Here is a 23957-nt window from a genome sequence, read left to right on the forward strand (position 1 = left end):
CTTGTTCTCTTCCTATTCTACTGTTTTATTGATATCGGGGTTTTTGAACTTATAACCATCCTTTAATACCTTGCGATTATCTTTCAACGCCCATAATGTCGACGTGGGGTCAGTATTTCCGTGTCACCACGTAAGTTGCCCACCCCTCATCACACATATCGCTGCTGACACCCACGATTCAGTTATGGCGAGTCCCACTGTCGCTCCGTCGGCTGCATCGTCGATGGATGTCCTCCGGGCCTAGAAATCACTGAGGCCGACATTCAGCCCCAAATGACCCGGCGCCGTCCCGGCCAAAGCGCCCTCACTACCCCGCGGGACGAGAAGGACCGAGTCGAGATCCAGTCAGGCACAGAGTTCGGCGTCACTCTGGGCACACCAATTGCCATGGTCGTCCGCAATGAGGACCAGCGTCCCAAGGACTACGGTGGCAGCACAATGGACCTGTACCCCCGCCCTAGCCATGCCGATTTCACCTACCTGGAGAAGTACGGCGTCAAGGCCAGCAGCGGCGGTGGTCGCAGCAGCGCCCGTGAGACTATCGGTACGTTATGCGTAACCCAAAACATCAAACAATTACTCTGGCTGACCCAATCCGTACAGGCCGTGTCGCTGCCGGCGCCATCGCCGAGAAATTCCTCAGCCTGGCGCATAACATCGAAATCGTCGCCTTCGTCTCCTCCGTCGGCAACGAGCACCTCTTCCCCCCAACCCCCGAACACCCCTCTCCCTCCACGAACCCCGAGTTCCTCAAGCTGATCGAAACAATCGACCGCAAAACTGTCGACTCCTTCGCTCCCATCCGATGCCCAGAAACCGACGCAGCCCAGCGCATGACCAAAGTCATCGAGAAGTTCCGCGACAACCACGACAGCATCGGTGGAACTGTAACATGCGTAATCCGCAACGTGCCAGTCGGACTGGGCGAGCCGTGCTTCGATAAGCTTGAAGCCAAGCTCGGCCACGCGATGCTCAGCATCCCCGCAACCAAGGGCTTCGAGATCGGCTCCGGCTTCGGCGGCTGCGAGGTCCCCGGCTCAATCCACAACGACCCCTTCATCGCTAACTCGTCGACGTCTGAGGCCGGCGGCCCCCGTCTCACTACCAAGACTAACAACTCTGGCGGTATCCAGGGCGGTATCTCCAATGGCGCGTCCATCTACTTCCGCGTCGCCTTCAAGCCCGCTGCTACGATCGGCCAGGCGCAGACCACTACTTCCTACGACGGCGAGGAGGGTGTCCTGGAGGCTAAGGGTCGCCACGATCCTTGTGTTACCCCCCGTGCTGTCCCTATTGTTGAGGCTATGTCGTCGCTGGTTGTCATGGATGCACTCATGGCTCAGTATGCCCGTGAGGGCGCCAAGAACTTGCTTCCACGGAAGCCCCAGACTATCCCTACTCATCCTGCTACCGCGCCCAATGGTACCCCTTCGTCCTAGACTGGGGGAAGCCTGACCAGATATATTAAAATGTTATACGCAAGCGTCATTAAGGAAGGTCATGTCTGAGTCTATGTCTGATGTATCACGGAGCTACAAAAGCGTTATATAGATGCCATATTCATGCATTTAGCAATTTCGGGAGAAAATACATCCTTATCTCCTATGAAACATCCAGTATACGATATGTCTAAGAATTACAGTTACTTAAGAGGCTCAATAGATTTCAAAAGCAATTGTCCATTTTGAACTCGCTACCTAATCGAACAAGCGCTCACTCTGCAAGAGGAATCACGTAAAAAGAGAAACGTCGACTCATCAGGACAATCATCTCATCTCGGAACGGCATCAAAACATCGCTGTGGATATCAAAACGAGAGAAAACAGCAAAACCACCCCCCAAAACACAGTGTGACAAAAAGTAAAGACTCCAAGTGAGAAAATAACCAACGACAAACTGAAAATGAAAACTCGCATGCCGAAGTTGTGTACAAACGACGCAATGCAATGCAACACAACACATCTCTAGGTGTCTCATAGATACAGACACCAAACCAAGGCCCACCTAACTGAAAAAGAAAAGGCAATGCAAAAGTACAAGTGAAAAGATAAAACAGAAAAAGGAGAACAAGACAATCAGTAGAAGAGAAAACCCAACCCCAGGTCTCAGATCTAGGTACTAACCCTCCGGTTCCCAGTATCCCAACTAACAGAGCGCTCAGACGTACTATCAATATCGCCAGCAGCAGCATTAACGACACGGAGTTTCTCCCGAGGAACGGTAAAAGTCGTCTGGACACGTCGGGTCTCAGCAGCACCCTCCAGATCCCAATCATGGACATCTTCCTCGTCATCGCCGAAGCCAGCTTCGTCACCCAGGTATCCTGGCGCGCCGATGAAAAGATCATCGCGTGTAGACCGGGCCATGTTAAACACATCGTCTGAGACACGCTTCCGCGCGTTCCAGTCTTTGGCACCCTGCTTGCGGCGGAATAACTCTGCTGAAGCGCTGACTGCTCGGCGCGGGGTGCTGGGACCTGAGCTTGTGGATTGTTGACCTGATCCGAGCGTGCTGCGGCGGTCAATGCCGGAGGCGCGGTGCGCGGTGCTAGAGGTACTAGAACCGGAGTTGAACTGGCTGTCCGGGCTGCGGCGAGTCATTGTTAGGGCTCGGCGCATGGTGTTCATTACCCAGTCGGAGGCTTTTGGTTTGGATTCCCGGGGCAGTTTTGAGGGGGATGAGGGTGTGATGGGGTCGAGGGCGTCAAAGAGGAGGGACTCGTTCTCTGACTTGCGGTGGGATAGGTTTGTCTGGGCTGTAGAGTAGGAATCCGCCGATACTGATTTCTCCGAACGGGCTACGCCGTCTGGGTCGCTGTGTGCTGAGGTTTCGGCGAGGTATTCCAGTGACTGGCGCCCACTGCCCCAGCTCATAGGTCGATCGACGAGAATGCCTCGTGCATGGTTGACCATGCCGATGGGCTGGGAGGACGCAAAAGAGAATTCTGAGTTATCTGACAGGTTGGTGGCTGTTCGTTCGGTTTTCGGGGATTCGACATCCACAGATCCAATATCCTTTCGCCGGCTGTAGAAAGGACCTAGGCCAACGCCGAAGATGGTGCTCCGAGGAGTTGCATAGGGGGTATCTGAAAAGGGGTCTTCGGGCTCCATCATCTTGATCGTGGGTCTTGTTCCAGCTGGGATGGTTGCCATGAGATTTTCTCGGAACGCTTCATCTTCTTCGCGTTCATCAATAGGGTGGATATCACCAGTAGTATCACTGCGACGGTATTCACTGTTTCGATATGAGAATGGGCGATTGCTCACTGGAGGTACCACAGGGGGCCGGTTATTCTTGACTGGACTAGGAGGGTCCATCAACAGCCCAGTCCTCTCCGCTGTGCCTTCGCCCTGGTCTTTCCAGTCGGGCCGTGCCGTCTGGCTGCGATTTGCCGACCAAGGATACAACGGGCTATCCCTTTTTTCGCTCTTTCCAGAACTCCGAATACTGCTTGCTTGTGTTGGACAATTTCGATCCCAAAAGTGAGCTCGTTCTGCCCCCAAAGCCAGTTCCCGTAACTGCGAGTCTCGTTTGCTCTTTACGCGGCGCTTTCGGTGGTAGTTCCACCCACACAAAACGATGGCCAAGGCAGCAGGGCATCCAATGCCCAGTCCAACCCCTAAGCCGGCCTTTTGGGATGGTGAAAGCTTACTGGAATGGGGGGAAGCATTCGAGGAACTGGCCGCTGGATTGCTGTAAGAAGTGACCCAACTGCTCGAAGTCACATTGTAGAGATAGACCTGCTGGTTGGGTTGCGCAGTGGCTGAGGCCCGTTTGGAAGATGGTTTCGGGATATTGTAGCCGCCGGAAATCATCATAACGCCCCCAGGGAGCATTGCCGCTCCATGTCCAAAGATGCCAGCACCCTTGGTGATCCCTAATCCTTCGGCGGAGGGCGCTGCCCAAATCCATTCGGTGGTTCCGCCAAACCCTTCTGCAAGATCCAGAACTGCAAACTGCGGCTCAGCAGGGACAGTCACATCCCCAACCCAACCTCCAAATACAAACACTTTATTGCCATCTTCCGAGAGAACCGCAGTGTGACCGGAGCGAGGCTCAATAGAAACCGCATCTCGAACAGTCAGTTCACGTTCAGTCTCTGGCGTCGAATTAGAGATAGCAGAAACAAAGCTCCAGCTTTGCTGCGGCAGCGAGAAAATGGCAAGTTGCGACATGTTAAGGAAGGCCTGTCTGGTATGACCACCAATAAACAAAAAGTCTTGTTGTTTCCCCGTAGAACCGGCAGCATAGGTAGGCTGAAGGGGCACCACGGCCATTCCAGCTTCAGGGACGGGTGGTGCGCGCTTGCCAGTAGTGGCAGCTGTGAACTTGGTGTTGTAATAGGGACTCGGCCCTATCGCAACCGTCGAGCGGGAGTAGTTGGCTGTCGAGACCCATGTTTCGTCCGTGCTGTTCGCGAATGGACACATCCCACCAAAAGCGTACATGGAGCTCTCATCTTCGTGGCGGGATGCTGAATACGTGAACCCCGCCGCCAAGTAGTTCGGTGCGGTTTTTGGGTCGCTGGTGATGACTGGCAATCTATCCCAAGTCCCGTTGGCAATTGGGCTTTTGGTGTTTGGGTGGAACTGCCATAGTGCCGGGCTATCGGATGCGCTGTGGCAGTTGCCCGAGTAGACTGTGATGAGCCCTTGGTCATTGATGGCAGAGATGAAAGTCGAGTTTTGATCAGAACTGTAGAAGGGCGTGCTCTTCAACAGGGTTTGATATGATGGATTCTTGGCATCGATGCTGCTGGACAGGTTGAGAGAGACGAACTCGGTTTCACCGGTGGAGCTGGGTCGGAGGATGTATGCGATGGAGTCATTGTGTTGTGGGGAAAGGAAGATAGAGGATGGGGTGTATGGAATTGCAGTAGAGGGGCCAACTAGCGCAAGCGCAAGGAGTGCCTTTGCCTTGCGATGCTTCATGCTGTTTGCGATCTGAGACAATCAGAAGCAAGGATACATTCCAGGATCGGCGAGCATGACGTGCCACGTGAAGTTCTATTTGCGGACAGTGCGGTATTCAATCTGATGAATCTGATCAATCTGATGAATCTGATCAATCTGATGAATCTGATCAATCTGATAGGTATTAATGTCAACGTCTGTGAAAAGGTAGAAAGGCAGAGAGATATTGAAGGTGATAGCATTGTAGAACTGCAGTAAACAAGTTTGTGATTTACGACCGGGTCACTCGCCGCCCTTCTATATTACCAGACCAATCATTAAGAGTACCATACAGTCACTTGGATTAACAAAGAAAGAGGGAACTTAATGTATTTTGCCGAGACTCTGATCGACGCCAAACCAACCTCGTTGCCCGGCAACGGTGGGTGATTGCGTGTTTTTATGTTTTCATGCATATCATGCCATATACAGCATTATTGAAATCTGTTTTGATGATTTTCATGATTTTCTTAACTTATTACCTAGGTAGGTTATGAGGTAGATTACCTTGAAAATCTTTGGGATCTTCTGAGCGTTAAGATTCCCAAGTGGGCCTTTAGTAGAGCGGGTATCAGATGTGTTTCAGAGCAGAAATGTTGACTGCCTTGGAACATTTTTATGATTACTACAACATAGACCTATCCCACCTGCAAATACGGCTATACGGCTGCTTGCGAATTTCCAAACATTTGAATTCGACTATATTGGAGAAAAGTTTAGGCAACAGAACGAGCGCTAATTCATTTGATTCATATCAAGGGTAGCTAGGCCTAGCTTGCCAGCTGCGAACCCCGTCGGCAGTAAAGTGATCACCTTATTCCTCAGGCTCTTCCTGCTGGTGGTGGATGGCTTTACCTCCCCTCCGGCCTGCTTCCTTGGCTCTTGGACTTCCTGGCTCAAATTTTCCACGTGAAGCGTGGCCGCCTTTCGACGCGATGTTTCTCTGAAAGAATTGTGAGTGACTGAGTTCGTTATACCAGAATGATGTCTGTACTAACCTGCTTCTCGCGATCCATAGAAGCGAAACCGCTGTGATGGCTAGACTGTCCGCCCTTTCGAGCAATATTCTCGACCTCTTCGTGAGGCCGGTTGTGGAAATTACCGGGGTTGGGGTTATCGACCATTGTGATATGGTTGTAATATGTACAAAGTAGTATTATGTGCTGGATAGATTCGAGAATTGGTGTGATCCTAAGCCAGTTCCACTACTTATTTATATGCAATATGCAACGCCACGGCATGCCCCTTGACAGATGCGATGGAGTCATCTTGACGTCTAACCCCTGATTGCTATATTTGCCTCCATTTGCCATGGCCTCGCGGCGATCCGTCTGGGGTAGTTTCGAGGAATATTCCAACGCCACGAGGTGTCCCTTTCATAGATGCGATAGAGTCACCTTGACGTCTATCCAGCCTATATTTGCCTCCACTGAAAGCTTTCCCATGGCCTCACAACTGTGCATTTGGGGCAGTTTCCAAAAGTGTGACTAAGTCCATAAGAAGGGGAATTTCGGTGCCAAGTTCTACTGATCCCGAGTGTTTATGCAGGTTTCAACAGCATGCATTCTCAATGGTCCTTGAAGATCGAAGTAATGTAGGAAATAGGAATCCATCATCCTCTTTTCCATATTTCACAAACCAAGCATATATCATCCCACATTAGAATTGACGATCGAATACGGGTTCAGCAAGTCCAAAAGCAGCATGGCAGTGGCAAGGAGAACCTGAGAGAAGAGCCGATGAGGCTGGGCTGGTGCCACATATTGGTGTCTACGTCGCTTTTCCGTCACGTCGCCGTAATTGTGGGTTGCATATCCTGAACCAAATTCGTGGATCACCGCCTCAATCCAAACCAGTAAACCAGTCTCAACATATAGAGTACATATGCGATAGTACTATGGACCAATGAACAGCATTTAAGTACACAATGCCAGAAAAGAGTTCCAACAGAATATACACAGCCTGCAAGGCTCACACCAGCGAATTTTATTTGGTAGTGGGATTAGGCATCCCCGTAGTATCAGGCCATTTACGGAAGAGGTCGGCGAGATGATCGATGGGTGCCGTTAGAAGCCCGACAGCTGTCTCATACGGAGGCTTGTCTGGTGCGCTGGGGTGAGAACGTGAAGGGACGAACATCTTCGTTCGGCCAAAGGTCTTCGAACAGTCCTCACTATCCTCTTGAGTCAAGGCCGCCTCCAGTCTAGGCAAATCGTCACTCTCCTCCTCTTTGATATGCTCGGCAAGGTGCTCCATCAGCTCCCTGATAGTAGGAACGAACTGCGTATCTGAAGGTGTCATGCTTTGGAATGCCTTCAGTTGCTTTTTAACCTAAACCCGTCATATCACGTCAGCACTGTGAAAGGTACCTAGGTAAAATGAAGAGCACAACTTACTTGCATATGCTGATCACGGTCCTTATTGGCCATTTGCACGCCATCGGATAGTGTCTTCTCAAAGAGAGGATACAGAACAAGCTCTTCTCCGATGGAATGTCGAGCTAGTTCCCAGGTAAACATATTCTGGAAGCGGGTCTGTTCGTCCGGGTCCTTGGAGGTAATAATCTTGCCATAATATGACTCAATCTCCCGGTGGTCCTTTTTGATCGTGTCGATTATGCGGGGTGTCATCGCGATAGGTGAGGTTGCAACTCCACGTCTCTGAGCAAGATGTGACACGAGTTGACTGAAAGAAGGAGCTCTTGATGAAGGAAGGGCAAAGATCATTATGGCCTCAGAAGGGGAGATTTATAACAGCAACCTCAGCAGGCTGGAGCGTGGCCTCCTTATACCAGGCGTAATTGTAAGATTAATAATGTAGTGCAATTTATTGGTGTATCTGCGCGCTTGATCACTCTGACGTGAATTAAATGCACATATAGCAATGGAAGGTATGATGTTTGCTGGAATCATGGTAGCATTAGATGGTAGATAGATCTTACGTCTAACGGGTGTAATGCGTGCGTCACATCTCTGGAATGCTAGGGTTTTTCGCAGGTTGTGTCTTGAAGCCACAAACACGTAAGGTCAGCTTCTGAAGGTCAGCTTCTGAAGCTGACCTACCCGTCATATTTGAATCATTAATGAGCTCTCCATAGCGCCTATGTGCAGAATGCTAATAAGCGTCTTGTTACCGATGTTTCAGATATAGAGTCGAGTTCTCCGACATCTGCGCCGTGGTTATACATCAATCAGGACCGTGTTTTGCGGTCGTGCACGACCGTTGACGATGTCATGATACATTTTCGTACTCACTCACATCCATTGGTATGATAGCTCAGCTCTACTTGAGCTGGATTTCGCCGATCTGAACAAGTTAGCATTCGCCAATGCCTTGTCATAGGCAGCAGCTTGTAAGTCCAGAACATGACATTGATAGGTGCTTCGTTTTGGCAAATATGTCATGTCGTGGTCCTGCAACCTCTATACATAATAAAAGCAAGTACACTTGTGCATGCATTCCGACTTTTCTGTCATTAGGTTATTTTTGCATAAAAACTCTCTAGTCTTTCCTATTGCGAACCCTTTATAGGAGTATTAGTTGACACGGTGAGCGGGGCGCCGTTTCCGCCGCTGCTCTGCCGCCTCCGACCGCCTGCCGCGTTCCGCATTCCCCCTTCCTGTTTAGGCATGGCGCCCGGCTCCTTGCCTCCGATTCAGGTTTAGCGCCCTTACTGGCCGCTTTTACCGCCCTGCCCATCTGCCCGCCCTTTGTTCGGCGAGGGAACGTTTCATTTCTCTCCCATAACTAGCAGCATTAAGAAAGAAGCATCGGCAGCAGACTTTCTTAATGGCGGATCCCTTAACTACTGCTGCCTTAGCATTGGCTATCGTGAGCACTGTACTTCAATCAACAAAATCACTATACGATGCTGTTTCAAGCTATGGAAGTCATGACAAATCCCTTGGAAGGCTTCAAGACGAGCTCCAAGACCTTGCGAAAACTTTGGACGCTTTGAAACAGGTCGTTGATGTAGAGCCGTCGATGTTGGAGCTCCTGCGTGGTCCAGTTGACCGATGTAGCAAAGTTTGCCATGATTTCGAACAGTCGATAGAAACCCTCAATCCTAGCGCACCGAGAAACATCGAGGATTATTTAGGAGCTGATTCGCTTGCTACGTCTACTGCGATGACCGCCGAAAGAGCTTACTACCATTGTGGTAGATTTTTCATCAAACGAGGCCTTCGGCCGAGCGAATATAAGACCACCATTCGAGGCACCAAGCATATCCCCCGACTAGGGAAAGAAAGACTTCAAAATAAGGCCGCAGCGTTGCGTTTCATTCGACGCATCAGTAACATCCCTGTTCCAATTCTGTACGGTGCTTTCGAGGTCGACGACTCGTTCATATTAATCACAGAGCACGTCGACGGCGTGTCTATGTCAAGTTTGTCGGAAGATCAAAAACGCATCGTCCGTACTGAAGTTGATCAACACCTATCCACCCTACGTGGGATCACATCGAACACTATTGGTGGCCCTTCGGGGATAGTGCTCCCACCATATCGGGTAATGCGGCTCTCGGACAAAAATGAATGGCCACAGAAAGTGTCCAAAGATGGCGAATTTGTCTTCTGCCACAATGATCTTGCCCAGCATAATATCATTGTCGATCCTCGAACATTGAAAATCCAGGCTATTATCGACTGGGAATACGCTGGATACTTTCCTGAACACTTTGAGTGGCCTTTCTACGAAAGACGAGGCCCGTCAATAGCGCTGGATGGTGAATATGATGATTCAGCAGAGTTGCTGCAATTTATGGAGGCTTCCTGAGTAGCTATCTGAAGAAAATTATATTGGGTGTGATTTAGGAATAAATTTTGGATTAGTCTCTGTCAATACATGTATGAGTTAAGCACTTGTGGAGCAGTAACAGAGCCTTCCCCTCAATCCAACTCAGAAACAGAGCGCTTCTTAGTCCTATATCGTCACAAGGCCGTATCGTCCCTTCACCTTGCATCGGATGCTAGGCCTTACGACGATGGCGAGGGTCGCCTGGACGGGCTGTCAGTTGAGATTCCTTTTAGGTTAATGATTGAGACATACTTGGCCTAGTGAGGGGGTTTGAAGTATATGGGGCATTCGCTTTGGGTTTCCGAAACATCGGCGCCGCAGTTCTTACACTTCACGATACTGGTAGGCATCTTGCGGTAGAAGTTTAGGCTGAAGGTTGAATCACTGGATCTTCGAAGTTGACGATTGATCGGTATGGAGTATTGAAACAAGTCACGAGCTTCAATTATTTTCAGACTTGATAGGCAAAAGGCTGACGAGCCTTTAATGCCTTTTTATAGCCGAGACCTTGAGCTCTTGAGCCTCTTTTATTTCCGTCGCAGATACGCCACCTTTACCCAATCAGCGGCTATTTCAAACCCTCTTTGGGCATTGTATCCATGCCTCTAGACATGGTTCCCCGCTCGGTTCGACGTTGCTGGACATATACTGGTCAGGTTCACTGAGTATATATGTACATATAGGTAGGTAGGTACCTAGGTAGGTCACGGGCGTCATCTGACTGTTTATTAAGCAAAGCATGGATGTCCACTGTGGACGAGTAGTAAAAGGAGCAAAAATATCGGACCTCAACACTTCAACACGGCACCAAAGCCCTATGGGTTCCCCCGTTCACAACCAAATTTGGCAGGGTAACCGATCATCCTTGAGATTCTTTGTGAAGCCAGTTCGCAGATATAAAAAATAAGCTGTCTCGCTAGTTTTGTTAGGAGAACTTGAATTCTACAGGACACGTGAGCACAGAGTAGATATATATCTGACTATAAACGGGAAATCTATTCTAAGCATAGGCTATGTTCGGCGGTACATATGGAGCTGGCAGTGTAAGCACAGCATATAGCTATACCGCTTATTGAAGGCACGCAAAAGGGAATGTTCGAACAGACTACCCAGCTCAGCGGCTACCATCGTCAGCCACCGGCTTGCGGGGGTGCCGAGTCCCTGGAGTACGAGAAGCGAAGGCAAAAGCAAACATAAGTGGGGAAGTTAGTCGACTTCAGCCAGTCGATCTTTGCGTAAATGTGATCGTTGGATAGGTGGTTTAGCCTTGTTTGGCAAGGATAGGCAATATCCGACACTTTGTGAGCGTGCACTTTCCCTTTATACGGACTGTAAAGACTAAAGACAAGAGAGTCGCGACTTGTGGATTAGTATACTATCACATATGATTGAGCGGTATCAACAGGGCTATTCCAGTTTATGATTATTAAGTACCAAACACCCGTGGACCTCTTAATGATGATTACCTAGGTACTTCATAATCAAAACAATTACGAGGTATAGAATTAGAACAATAATCCAAGTCAAACCATAATACTCCGTGCCTGTGCATAACCATACACAATAGCGCCTAGTCCATGGGTGTCGAATTTCCCGTGTTCAGCACAGCCAAATTGCAAATCTGACTCGACGTTAACACAGAGTAATAAGGAACTAGGACGTGCCTACGCCCGGCCAACCGGGAATCAATCAAAGACAGAGAGAGAAAGGACCCCCTTACCCATTTTGTTACACAGCAGGATCACCAGCAGTAATTTCCCTCAATAAGTATCAGCGAGGAACCCGAAGTGGATTAGGGATATAGAATTAGGAATAGTAATGAGATTGCGCCTCGCGGTGAGCAGCGGCCATGCTTGTCTTCGTGTGCTTTGATCGCTTTTGCGGTACAGGTGGCGCTCGGGGACTGTAGGTACTGAAGGTACATGCGTCTTGGAGAAAATTAAATAATGGTTTGAACCTGGATATGGAATCAAATGAGATAAAGACAGTATATGCAGAATAAGATTATTATTTTTATTGGAAAGGTCAAGGAGTAGCCAACCCGAACAATTGCCTATGATGATCCTGTCTCTGGGTCTTTTATAGGGTTAGCTTGGTTTGGAGTCGCATGCATCAGCGCCGGAAATGGCTGCAGAGCGTGTTGTCTCGGATGTTCAGGCCGAACTTCCACTGTGCGGGGGCAAATTGTACAACACTTGTATGAGTGATTGGTGTTCTGGCACGCTCTCCTATACTATAAGATGACTATTAATGCTTAGGATGCGGCATATAACCATTGATCCGCTATCTCCCCACTCATCTAATGCAGTCGCCTACTTCCTGGAGTGAGGATGTGTTTCATCAATATGTACCTCCTAATGAACAGGCTAGTGCATTAGTAGGGTCTGTGGTGGGCTATGAAGTATACTCATGAAACCCCCCGCGACCATCCTTGTCTAGTCTGCTTGGCCCCTTTCCCGCGAGTCGATCGAGTAACCCCCGCACCGTGTGTTGTGGGGATTGCCTGAGAGAAATAGCGTCTTGTCTCTGTATATCTCTGATTCTCTAAGCCGACAGTTGTAATTGAATATTATAACCTTCCAAGATTGAATTGCAGCCAATGTAAGCCGGCAAATTACCGACCATACTTAAGATTTACACGCCACAAGAAATCATGGCTTTCTGTGCCAATCACGGTATTAGCCAAGAGGATATCCCTTACTACCTATATGCCTGTACCGTAGTATAAAAAACGAGAAGGCTAATTAGAGGCCAGACCCCTATATGACGTCGAGTATACGGAGCGCACGGACACTTTTACGCACAGACGGGTTTTAGGATTTCCTCCCCTAAAGAGCTTCATGCAGGACGCCTCCCGAATGGTATTCCGTATTATATTATGATAGAATATTACAGTATATCATTCATATACATCTATAAGCATATATATATATATATATATATATATATATATATATGGACAGCATTGGATACAAGTTAGAGTGCAGTATCCCAAGCTGAAAAGAATGGAAGGTCCATCCATGGACACACACTTTTGCCTTTTCTTTGCTGGGACGAACTACAGGAAAAACAGGAAATGGCATCCTTGAAAATGACACCCATACTATTGAGCATAGTAATACAGTTTCCGGTATTAGGGCCCAGCAGTTCGGGCAGAAGTGATGAGCGGACTTGATACGATTGGAGGCAAAATGATATATGGCCAGGGCCGTAGTAACCTACATATAATATAAGTATCAGCTATGTAGAGAAGGTCTTCGGAAAACTTTTAAATAAATCATCATACGTTGGGCAACCATGGTCGGCCATTTGCTTACTTGGCGTTTTCACGATGGCTTTCTAGTCTAGTCTAGTCTATTGCAATCTGCAATCTGTTAGGATCCATGGGAATTGCCAATTCTCCCTATTAAGGCTGTCCACGGATAAGTCCTCGACGTAAAGACCCAAGGTGGCAAATCCGCCACGAAAAGAACATCACATAGAACTACATATGTAGTGTATATGTAGATGCACATGTGTATAATCTTTTAAAATGATCAGTACTCTGTATAGGAATATAAAGATCTTAGATTAATCTGCAAACAGTTCGGAATTTCAGAGCTGACAGCCCCACTAGGTATGTGTAAAACGAATTTGATATACAACATTGTATTCAAATCAATTAACAGTTATGATCCATTTTTTATTTTATTTTAATTAACATATTTCTACACCATTCTTGACCATCGTGGTAAATTTATTTTGGCTCTTGGCGTCCCGATCATCGCTTTACCCTATTACCCACCCAACCTCCCCCTTCGACTCTTCAACTCTCCCCTCTTGTCTCGATCTCTCTACACATCTTTTTTTTCTCTTTCTTTTTTTTTTTCCTTTAATTCTTACAGCCGCTTAGCTGTTTTGCCTTTCCTTTTCACATTACTTTCGGGTCTCTCATTCTGATTGATTCCGATCTCGCTCCCCCCACTTCAATCCCCGAGAACTGGCCATCCGAATGAGCCTAAACCTGAATTATTTATAGCATCTGCTACAACGGCACTCCTTTTTTTTTTTTTTGACTCGAGTCCCCACGTGTGGATGTGGGATCATTCAAATCCTCGTGCAGTAGCAGGTCTACCTCGTGTCCTCCCCCCTAAGGCGACAACCCGCTGTCCGGTACACGGTTTCCGTTGCATCGTTGTCGCCATCCCTTTTGACCTCACGAAAGTAATGCCGACCTGTTCGTGCGTGCCAACAGAGCTTCTTGCCAGCTCAACTTGAACCAATTATTACGAGGGGAACCCCCCAAAAAAAGTGTCGAATTGGAGGATGTTCAACTAGGATGCTCAACTGCACTCTCGGCACAGCTGCCTCGGCCTTCTCCCTTTGAAATAATATCACGAAAGAAGGAAGAGGGGAATATGACGGAAATTCGGTCCTCGCAAGCTGGTCTGGAGGATCCGGATCAGTTAGCTCGGAATCGACATGCCTCAAAAAATCACAAGCGGAACCTCAGCCGGTCCGACGAGTCATCGCAAGTACCATCTGCGTCGAACGACCATCCCGAGTCTCACCCCCCGTCCAAATCATCCGCGGAACAACCGTCCATTATTACCGATGTGTCAGAAGCCACAGCGACCTTCCGCCAGGCTTTCCCAGGCCTTTACGGTGCCCGAACCCCGTCGAATCGCTCCTCATCGAGTTCCCTACAAGCCCTCAACGAAGGTATCGTGGTCGATGTCCGATCGGAAAATGGAAGCATTGGGAGGACCACTCGACGAGCCTCGAGACACTCGGATCATCAATTACCAGTTTACCCCGATCAATCCTATGCCTCCCTCCAGTCTCAGGTGCATCCCACCTGGCATCCACCTTACCTCGCAGAACCAGACCCGCTACCCAGACACTCTTATGCCCGTGGTATCCGTACCGCGGGTAACACTCCGGTGTCGAGCCCAGGTCTCTTCTCCATGAGACACTCTCGTATGGGAACGCCATCCGGGTCGGACGATGATGTCTCGACGGGAAGCTCACTGCTCCATCCATCACATCTTCAACCGCCGAAGGAGACACACACCGCCGAAGTTGATCGGGACATGGTTACGGGAAACAAAACCATCAATCAATATGAGATCCTCGAAGAGCTTGGACGTGGTGAACATGGCAAAGTGAAACTAGGTCAGCATGTTGTAACTAAGCAGAAGGTCGCCATCAAGATTGTCCAGCGGTACTCCACTCGCCGTCGGTTAGGCAAGTTAGGCAACCCAGAAGACAAAGTGAAGAAGGAGGTGGCTATTCTGAAGAAGGCACGGCATCCAAACGTGGTCAGCCTGCTCGAAGTCATCGACGATCCGAATCGACAAAAGGTGTACATTGTGCTGGAGTATGTTGAAAATGGCGAGATTGTCTGGCGCAAGAAGGGCCTACGAGAAATTGTTCACGTCGACAAGCTACGCCTTGAGCGGGAAAAGAATGGAATCCCAGACACTCCTGCGTTCCTGGAAGAGAGCCACCAATTCATTCGAACTGCTCAGCATCTGCGACGTCAACGGGAAAGGGCTCGTGAGCGGATTGAAGCACAAGCTGCTGACGCCCAGCAAGGGCCAATCCCCGCCTGGAGTTTGGAGCATGGTGCGGAATCTTCAGATGAGGAGGATGACGAGTCTGGTCTTCCCATCAGGAGATCGTCTAGCCGGTCTATTGCAGTAACAGATGACTCAAGTCCATCCTTCACCCAGGACCCGTCTCTAAGTGCCGTCGAGGGCAGCATGTACGGCGCCTATTCAGATTACCCCTTCGAACGTCGCTCCAGCACAGCCTCTAGTAGCTTTGGTTACGCCCCCTCTGAACCCGAGTGGTCTGCGGAGGGCGACGACATGGCATTCGTTCCTTGTTTGACTATCGTTGAAGCCCGCAGCGCATTCCGGGACTCGGTACTTGGCCTAGAATACCTCCACTACCAGGGCATCATCCACCGGGACATCAAGCCAGCCAATTTACTCGTCACCAGCACCCATCGGGTGAAGATTTCTGATTTCGGTGTTTCCTACCTGGGACGCCCAATGCGGGACGAGGAAGAAGAGCAGGTGGGCGAGACCGATGCGACGGAATTGGACGATGCCCGAGAATTGTCCAAGACTGTCGGTACCCCGGCTTTCTATGCTCCCGAATTATGTTATACAGGCGATGACTTTGTGGAGACCATTGGGTCAATCCCCAAGATCACTGGCGCGGTCGACGTTTGGTCGCTCGGTGTCACATTGTACGGAATGATTTTTGGTCGCCTACCGTTTGTTTCGGATGATGGGTACAGCATGTTCCAGACCATCGTTAAGAAGGAAGTCTTTATTCCACGGAAGCGCCTTGTGCCCGTGATGGATGAGGCGTCTGACTCAAATCAGTGGAACCTGAGAAATGACGATGAGCTCGTCTATGAGGATATCGACGATGAGCTGTACGATCTGCTCAGGCGCCTGTTGACCAAAGACCCGATCAAAAGAATCACCTTGAAAGAGATCAAACACCACCCTTGGACACTCCATGGTCTTCCCAACCCTCGAGTTTGGATTGAGGAGACCGACCCTGGCTACCAAAGTAAGGGTAAGCGAATTGAGGTCTCGAATGAAGAAGTTACAAGCGCTGTCAGCAAAGTCCCCTTCATTCAACGCGTTCGGTCCAATGTCGCCAAATGGTTCGGCAGTCGATCGAAGGACAAGGAATCCCGCAAGCGCACATCGAGCACAACACCGTCGACCGAGACCCTATCCTCTGCCTCAAGTAACAACACATTCGTGAAAACCTCCCGCGACAGCCGTCGGTCCAGTCTGCGAGGGGACGAGGAATTTCTCCGGCCGCTCAAAATTGGCAGTCAAGGACACCCACTAGCCCAGAGCGTTACTGCAAGCCCTGTGGACGAAGGCGATTGGGCGTCTTATTTTGATGCCGTGCAGCCAGCAGCAGCAAAGCTTGCTGCTGCGAACAAGGTCGCCACTCCACCTCCTGCCGTGACACCCCGGCCTGGTCCTCCTCGTCGCGCAAAGTCCTCAATGTCTACAGCAGAGTCTTCAAAGACGGTCAAGCCATCTGGTTCCGATGCCCCATCGACTGGTCGGCCGTTTTCCATCATCGAAGCGCTAGGACCAACCAACTTCGGTAGTCTTTTCAGTGGAGCTAGTCGACGGGCATCACGAGGCAGTCGAAGTCGGCGCAGTTCTCCGTCTGGCGAGTCAGGATCTATGCATGCGGATGGAGAACGTTGTTCTGCTGAGCCTAGTGTCGCTGTCAGCAATGCATCTGCCCATGGTCAAGTGCGCACCCCTGGCCTGTGGCATGAAGAGGAACATCCTGCTGCCGAGCAATTGGTCCCTAGTCATGTCAGCCGGCGCAAGCGATCTTCGCAACTCGAAGATGCATCACCTGCAGAATCTCTCAACCTCACAAGGGATGCACTCCTGCGCCGCAGACGGAGCGACATCGATGCGAATGAAGGCGGTACTCTAAGAGTTGACTACGCGATGTACTCTACTGAATCGCTCCTTTTGCCGCCCATCAACCCACCTGCCAACCAGGGATGTCCCGACAACACCAACAATGGCTTAGCCACTTCCACCTCGGCCACTATCTCTTCCTCTTCTGCCGACGACTTCACTAGCGGCATGTCCCAGAGTGCCTCGCACCCCAGCATTCCGTCCGTCATCTCAAATGCATCGTCTCTTTCCGGTGATGGTTACTCGGCCAAGGGCAATAACTTGGACGAAGTACCCTCAATGCTCCGGACCGGAGAGACACTCAAACCCCTTCGTCCGACCTCGCTTCGGTCGTCCGAAGAGGACGAGTCGAGGTACTACTGCGATGACGAGGACGAGGATGAGTCGGAAGATGAAGGCCTTGTGATCGGGAAACGCAAGCCGCCTCCCAAGGCTGCTGCATCGGATATTCCGTCGTAGCTATCGAACTGAAATGTGGCCGGTCCCGATCAGTCCAGTGTCCAATCCACCTCTCCACATTTGATCCGCCCCGCCTACCACCTTTACAACACCCACATTATCTACCGCCCCTTCCTCCCTCGACGCTTCCTAACTACACCTAGTGGAGTTGTTGTATATCACCAAACTTCGTTGTGATTCTCTTTCTATCCCGGTTCCCGGCAGGCTGATATCTGGAAATTGTTCCTAGAAATTGTTCCATACATTCTACATGGTCTGTACATATACTCGAACTCGCATGGACATCCATTGGTGCCCCGGTGCGAAGAATTCCTCGTTGCCCTCCGAGCGGCTCCGTCTGCATATCTGTTCTGTTCTGTTCCGTTGAGTCCAGTGTCTGTGACTATGAATATGTAGGGCAGAGAATCCCGCAGTGCATTTCAGGGGTTTCTTTTTCTTTTTCTCCTTTTGTTCTTCTTCTCTTGGTCTTATGCATGGATGAGGGGCCAGATTGCTTTTATTTCTTTTTATCTGTATGTAATGTTGACTTTGTCAAAACCGGGCGGGTTGGGTTTTGGGACCATATTTTGGATCCCCTTGATCCTCGAGGGACAGTGTGTCTCTTGGGGAATTGGAGCAATTGCGACATGACTGATATGTGATGCTGGGAGGCGAGATGTCCTGCGTGTGATGAAGAAATGAAATATTTGGGTGTTTGGGACTTTGAATTATCCCTCCCCCTGAAATGGACCTGTTTTTGTACATTGTATATCGTATATTGTAGAAGATTTCCATGTCTAAAATGGATGCCATCGTCATCGACGGGATGGTTTCAATCCGTCGGAGTTCCACATCGGATTATATTGTCTCACTTTGCAATCTCAGCAATGTACTTCCACCAATGATATTATCACAGGATTGAAGATTGTCCCTTAGCGTCTGGGTCTTCAGGGTTCAAGTATGCATAGAGATCATCACTTCTCCTGTCTCAGCTCCTGTTTCACAACGGAGCTAACCCAATGGAAGCTTCAAGGATTCAGTCCGGACAATTTTCTCCTTCTAGCCTTGTATAAAGACATAATGGGGGAATTTTCGGAGAAATTTGAAATCCGCTATACATTAGAAAGATGCCAGGTGCGTGGGAGAGTAGATTGAATAAAGCCCAATCTCTACAATTATTTTTCCCTCTGCTTTGTAGAGATATCCATCTAAACTATTTCATTCGACTCTAACAAGTGGTTGCCCACCATGCTTCCCCACCTCCTTCTAGCTGCCGCACAGCTCTTCGCCTCATCATCCGCCGCATTAACCTACAATGGCGCCGATATCTCTTCCCTCCTAGTCGAGGAAGGTAAAGGTGTTTCTTACAAAAATCTCGCTGGCACACCCGAAAAGCTGGAAACTATCCTCTCGGCCAGCGGTGTCAACTCTGTTCGCCAGCGTATCTGGGTGAATCCCAGTGATGGATCATACGACCTGGACTATAACGTTAAGCTCGCGAAGAGGGTACAGGCGCAGGGCATGGGCACCTATCTTGACTTGCATTACAGTGATACGTGGGCGGACCCGAAATCACAGGTATCAAATAAAATTCCCCGACGAGATCGACTGTTCGATCTAGTGACTGACCTACTTCTTCAGACCACTCCCTCGGGCTGGTCCACGACCGACATTGGGATACTAGCCGGGCAAGTGTATGACTACACACTAGACGTATGCAACACGTTCGCGGCCAACAAGATCGATGTAGACATCGTCTCCATCGGCAACGAAATCCGCAACGGCCTGCTATGGCCTCTGGGTGGAACAAGCAATTACAACAACATTGCACGGCTTCTGCACTCCGCGGCATGGGGCGTGAAAGACTCCAAGCTGGCAACCACTCCCAAGATCATGATCCACCTCGACAACGGCTGGGATTCGGGCGCACAGTCGTACTTCTACGATCAAGTTCTGGCACCTGGGTCTGGGCTCGTTTCGACGGACTTCGACTACATTGGTGTCTCTTACTACCCCTTCTATAACGCGGATGCCACACTTGCTGCGCTGAAGACGAGTCTTACGAATCTACACTCTAAGTACAAGAAGGAGACGCTGGTTGTCGAGACGAACTGGCCGTTTAGTTGTCCCAATCCCGAGTATGCATTCCCGACCGATCTCAAGGATATTCCATTCTCGGTTGAAGGGCAGCAGACTTTCCTTCAGAGGCTTGCTAAGGCTGTGGAGGAAGTTGGTGGGTTGGGTATTTACTACTGGGAGCCTGCTTGGGTTGATAACGCAGGACTTGGAAGCAGTTGCGATGATAACTTGTTCTTTGCGTGGTCGAATGATCAGGCTAGGGCTAGTCTAGATACATTGGGTGGTCTGTGAGAGTTTCGTGTCGCTATATCTCACCTAAGTGATGAAGTATACAGGGTTTGGCCCTGTCACCTGATTTGACACTTGGCTCGTATCAGATATGGGCTATGCATGGTCTGTAAGGAGGTGAAGTTAGGCAACAATCAGGAAACATGGAATTCGAACAAGGACTATAGACAAGGCAGACTGTTGAAATGTGCCTTGCCCAATATCTTATATCCCTTATACCCAAATAGGACTAGCACCCATGGGCCTCAGCTGGGTGGCTGTGCAAAAGCTAAGGCCAAGTCCTCTTTAGCGTTCACCCCTCCACTTTGGGGCCACTTTGGGAGAGGAAGTGCTTCACGGCCTGACATGTATAACGTTTAACAGGCAGCGCTTTTTTTTTCCAATTGAACCTCTGAGAATGCATACATATATGTATAAAAATAGTCTTGAGTTCGCCTATCGGTTATCAGGGTGGACACTGATAATGCCAATGTGGGGAGAGGACCCATTTGGGGTTCTTTAGGAGGAACTTGTAGTAATAGAAGAAGGTGGGAACTTTGTCTCCTTTACGCTTAGGGCACCCACAGGGGAATATTATGTGGAATATCATATATTACAATAATAATCCCCAGAAGTCCAGAGTCCAGAGTCCACTCCGCATGTACAACACACGAACTTGCTATACAACAGACGTGTTGATCCTAGACCGCCTTGCGCACGTGAAAACGCCTTAACCTTCTAACTCCTCCCTCATTTACCCTCTCATTGCGAGCCTCTTGTCAAACTCAAGGTATCATTGCTCTCAGAGATGATGAGGCAGTCTGGCGACCGCTGACAACTAGCTCAGAGGCTAATTCGCGTGCCGGATCCGATCCTGGACCCTTGCGAATGACATCCCACCACATCGTCAGACACCATTCTCCCTATATCACCAGGTGTTCACGACCCTGACAGATCTGCTCGTCTAATCTGCCCCCGTCGCCGAATCTTTGCGCTATATCCGATTCCTAGTCCGTCCCTCGTCTCTGATTACAACTCCGGCTCGGCGCTCGTGAAAGAGCCCCCACTCGCGCGCATTTCGCAAACATGGCCTCGCATGACCAGAACCAAGGCACGGCCTATTGCCCCGGGGATATGAAGCATCGGAGCGTGAGCCCTTCGCCGCACGGCCAACAATATCACGACCCCAACTCCGGTGGATTAGGAGTTGACCCCTCCATGGCCTCTTATTCGACAAACCCCTCCTTCCAGAACCCTGACAGCAGCATTGGTGGTGCCGAAGCATATGCATACCCAAGCTACCTTGCTGGGGCACCCTCGACACAGACATTATCACCGCCGGCGGACCATAGCTATGCTCCAACCATCAATACAAATAATCTTCCGATATCGCAGTCGTTCGAGACAAGCCTGGTCAATCAGCTCGAGCACTCTTCGACAGGCCTCAGGCCGATGCAGGGCGACGAAAACTTCTCCAATATGCTCAACTCGAATCACCCAGAATTGGACTTTTCTCTTTACCAAAATCACAGCCCCAACAGCGCTTCCACCCCCGAGTACGATTCTTCGTTGTTGCTAGACCCGCAAATGCACCAGCGCCAGTCAATCAACCAAGCGATAAACCCCGCTGATCTCGTCAGCCCCATCTCGAATCCTTCGGTATCTTCGCACCCATCATCGCGAGATCAGCAGAATTCCTCACCTGGCCCCATGTCTCCTCCAGGATCCACACCAGGTGCATACTACACCCCTCGGCATTCACGGCACACTTCCCTTGACCCAGCTACTGCGGCATATTTGACCGCCCAGCCAGGTCCAGACTGGCAGTCGGTTATGAATAATGTTTCCTTCCAGGGCCATCGACGTGCGCCATCTGAGGTGTCCGAGGTCTCGTCGGCCAACCACTCCCCCTACCTGTCTCAGCACGAGTTCGATGGCATTGAGAACAATGCGTCGCCTTCTTTGGTCCCCCAAAGTGATCCGAGTCTATACGACAATGGCCTAGGCATGGAATCATTCACGTTGTCAGAGCAGCATCAGCAGGGGATCAGTCCCCTCCACAGCCCGTATATCTCTCCGCGGTTGATGCCACAGCAGGGGGGCGAGATGGTGCCGAATAATTCCTATCTCACTCAGTTCCCGTCGGCGCCGACAGATATGTACGGAATGCCCCAAGAGGACATGATGAACATGAACCAATTGAACAATCCCCCGGGCGACATTGGTCAAGCTTCACAGATGGCCCCTCCATCGATCAATGTTGAATTTGCCCCGCCATTGCGGAATCCAACCGTCGATACATCTAAATCCACCGCAGACTTTGACTCATTGAGCCCTCCCGCTATGCGTAAGTGCTGATCCACAACCGGTTTGATTGATACGATACTTACCCGAACTTAGGATCCCGTGTTCGTAGCAAATCCGATCCTTATCACCCTGCTTCCCGCTCACGCTCTCCTGCAACTTCCTCGACGTCTCTGGAGCCCCGCGCTCCGGCCAGCCCACGGTCTTTGTCCCCCGTTGGATCGGTTGGCTCTCACTCGCGCAGTAGCCCCAGTTCGCGGGACCCCTCGCCCTCACGATCAAACCGACGCCTCTCTACCTCATCAATCGAGAACCGGAACTACATCTTAGATCTCGCCGATCCACAAAGACCCGGAGCAGCACCGGGTGAGCCAAAACGAATCCAGAAACACCCGGCTACCTTCCAGTGCACCCTATGTCCGAAACGCTTCACCCGCGCATACAATCTGCGATCCCACCTCCGCACCCACACTGACGAACGACCATTCGTATGCACAGTGTGCGGTAAAGCATTTGCACGACAGCACGACCGCAAACGCCACGAAGGCCTCCATTCCGGCGAAAAGAAATTCGTCTGCCGCGGCGAGCTCTCGCGAAGCGGACAATGGGGTTGTGGCCGCCGATTCGCCCGTGCAGATGCTCTGGGCCGCCATTTCCGCTCCGAGGCGGGCCGGGTATGCATCAAGCCTCTCCTCGACGAGGAGTCGCAAGAGCGCGACCGTGTCTTGCTAGAGCGCCAGCAGCAGCAACAACAATCGCCATCCGGCCATCTCCAGCCTATCCCCCAGCCGCTCGTTATGCCCAACATGCCCGGCATGGATGGGCAATCGACGGGCAACTTCGTCCTTCCTGCGGCTCTTCTGGCGCAATACCCGGCTCTGCAGACGTTGCAGTGGGACCAGATCTCGGCTGTGGGTGATGATCCGGGTGATATTGGTGGGCGGAGTAGCTTTGATGCTAGCTCTGGTGGGGAGTTTGGTTTTGACGAGGATGATTCGGGGATGGGTGGTGGTTACGGTAATAACCAGGGGGGTATGTACGGTGTCGATAACTCTGGTCAGATGTTGGGGGTTAATCCTGGGGACCCTGGGTATTCTGATCAGAAGTGGACTGGATGACACTGGTATGTTCTGCTTCGTTTTCTTCTTCTTCTTCTTCTTCTTCTTCTTCTTCTTCTTCTTCTTCTTCTTCTTCTTCTTCTTCTTCTTCTTCTTCTTCTTCTTCTTCTTCTTCTTCTTTCCCTGCTCCAGATTTCAAAAAGGATATTGCATGATGCATTCCATCTGCATAAAGCCGGTTCTTTTGTTTTCAATTCCGCCTGTATAGAAAGGCTTGTTGGCGTTCAGATATAGGATGTTCTCGGGATGTTTGGGGATTTCCGAAGCTCGGCAATCAGGACCTGATTGTCTTGGTGTTTTGTTTTTCTGTTTTTCTGGTCTTTCTAGACATCGGTGTTTCTTATGCCGTGGTTTTGGTCATTTGTGTTTCATTCTCATTCTCTTGGTCAATCGTCCCTTTCCAGGTGGCTACTATTCCGGCCATCCCATTATTTATGGAAGAACCAGGCATCATGATGCTTATTTATGATATTCCCATCCTCATTTCATGCCCAGCTACTTTTTTCCTTTCTTTTCTTCTATCATGAATTCTGTCTCGT

General features: G+C 50.0%; 8 protein-coding genes across 8 annotated transcripts; 5 read left to right on the forward strand and 3 right to left on the reverse strand.

Annotated features, from left to right (window-relative positions):
• Nucleotides 1-95: 95 nt before the first annotated feature.
• Nucleotides 96-1439, forward strand: N7525_000201 (bifunctional chorismate synthase/riboflavin reductase [NAD(P)H] ARO2; the record flags this gene model as incomplete). The annotated part of the gene is made up of 3 exons (XM_002560149.1): nucleotides 96-130; nucleotides 183-544; nucleotides 604-1439. The coding sequence occupies 3 exons, from the start codon at nucleotides 96-98 to the stop codon at nucleotides 1437-1439; spliced, it is 1233 nt and encodes a 410-aa protein (XP_002560195.1).
• Nucleotides 1440-2111: 672 nt separating this feature from the next.
• N7525_000202 (uncharacterized protein) lies at nucleotides 2112-4931 on the reverse strand (the record flags this gene model as incomplete). The annotated part of the gene is made up of 1 exon (XM_002560150.2): nucleotides 2112-4931. One exon carries the CDS (start codon nucleotides 4929-4931, stop codon nucleotides 2112-2114), a length of 2820 nt encoding a protein of 939 aa, XP_002560196.1.
• An 835-nt stretch (nucleotides 4932-5766) lies between these two features.
• Nucleotides 5767-6076, reverse strand: N7525_000203 (con-10 family general stress protein; the record flags this gene model as incomplete). Its single annotated transcript, XM_002560151.1, has 2 exons — nucleotides 5767-5895; nucleotides 5951-6076. The coding sequence occupies 2 exons, from the start codon at nucleotides 6074-6076 to the stop codon at nucleotides 5767-5769; spliced, it is 255 nt and encodes an 84-aa protein (XP_002560197.1).
• Nucleotides 6077-6938: 862 nt separating this feature from the next.
• Nucleotides 6939-7582, reverse strand: N7525_000204 (uncharacterized protein; the record flags this gene model as incomplete). Its single annotated transcript, XM_002560153.2, has 2 exons — nucleotides 6939-7283; nucleotides 7349-7582. 2 exons carry the CDS (start codon nucleotides 7580-7582, stop codon nucleotides 6939-6941), a joined length of 579 nt encoding a protein of 192 aa, XP_002560199.2.
• Nucleotides 7583-8741: 1159 nt separating this feature from the next.
• Nucleotides 8742-9728, forward strand: N7525_000205 (uncharacterized protein; the record flags this gene model as incomplete). The annotated part of the gene is made up of 1 exon (XM_002566411.1): nucleotides 8742-9728. One exon carries the CDS (start codon nucleotides 8742-8744, stop codon nucleotides 9726-9728), a length of 987 nt encoding a protein of 328 aa, XP_002566457.1.
• Nucleotides 9729-14146: 4418 nt separating this feature from the next.
• N7525_000206 (putative serine/threonine protein kinase) lies at nucleotides 14147-17671 on the forward strand (the record flags this gene model as incomplete). Its single annotated transcript, XM_002558706.2, has 1 exon — nucleotides 14147-17671. One exon carries the CDS (start codon nucleotides 14147-14149, stop codon nucleotides 17669-17671), a length of 3525 nt encoding a protein of 1174 aa, XP_002558752.2.
• Nucleotides 17672-18898: 1227 nt separating this feature from the next.
• N7525_000207 (uncharacterized protein) lies at nucleotides 18899-20020 on the forward strand (the record flags this gene model as incomplete). The annotated part of the gene is made up of 1 exon (XM_061211500.1): nucleotides 18899-20020. The coding sequence occupies one exon, from the start codon at nucleotides 18899-18901 to the stop codon at nucleotides 20018-20020; it is 1122 nt and encodes a 373-aa protein (XP_061070726.1).
• Nucleotides 20021-21082: 1062 nt separating this feature from the next.
• On the forward strand, nucleotides 21083-23418 carry crzA (putative C2H2 transcription factor Crz1; the record flags this gene model as incomplete). Its single annotated transcript, XM_002558704.1, has 2 exons — nucleotides 21083-22343; nucleotides 22397-23418. The coding sequence occupies 2 exons, from the start codon at nucleotides 21083-21085 to the stop codon at nucleotides 23416-23418; spliced, it is 2283 nt and encodes a 760-aa protein (XP_002558750.1).
• Nucleotides 23419-23957: the final 539 nt, after the last annotated feature.

The sequence above is a fragment of the Penicillium rubens genome (assembly GCF_028828025.1).
Source record: "Penicillium rubens strain IBT 27055 chromosome Unknown utg000001l_segment0_segment0, whole genome shotgun sequence".
Classification (NCBI taxonomy): Eukaryota; Fungi; Ascomycota; class Eurotiomycetes; order Eurotiales; family Aspergillaceae; genus Penicillium; species Penicillium rubens.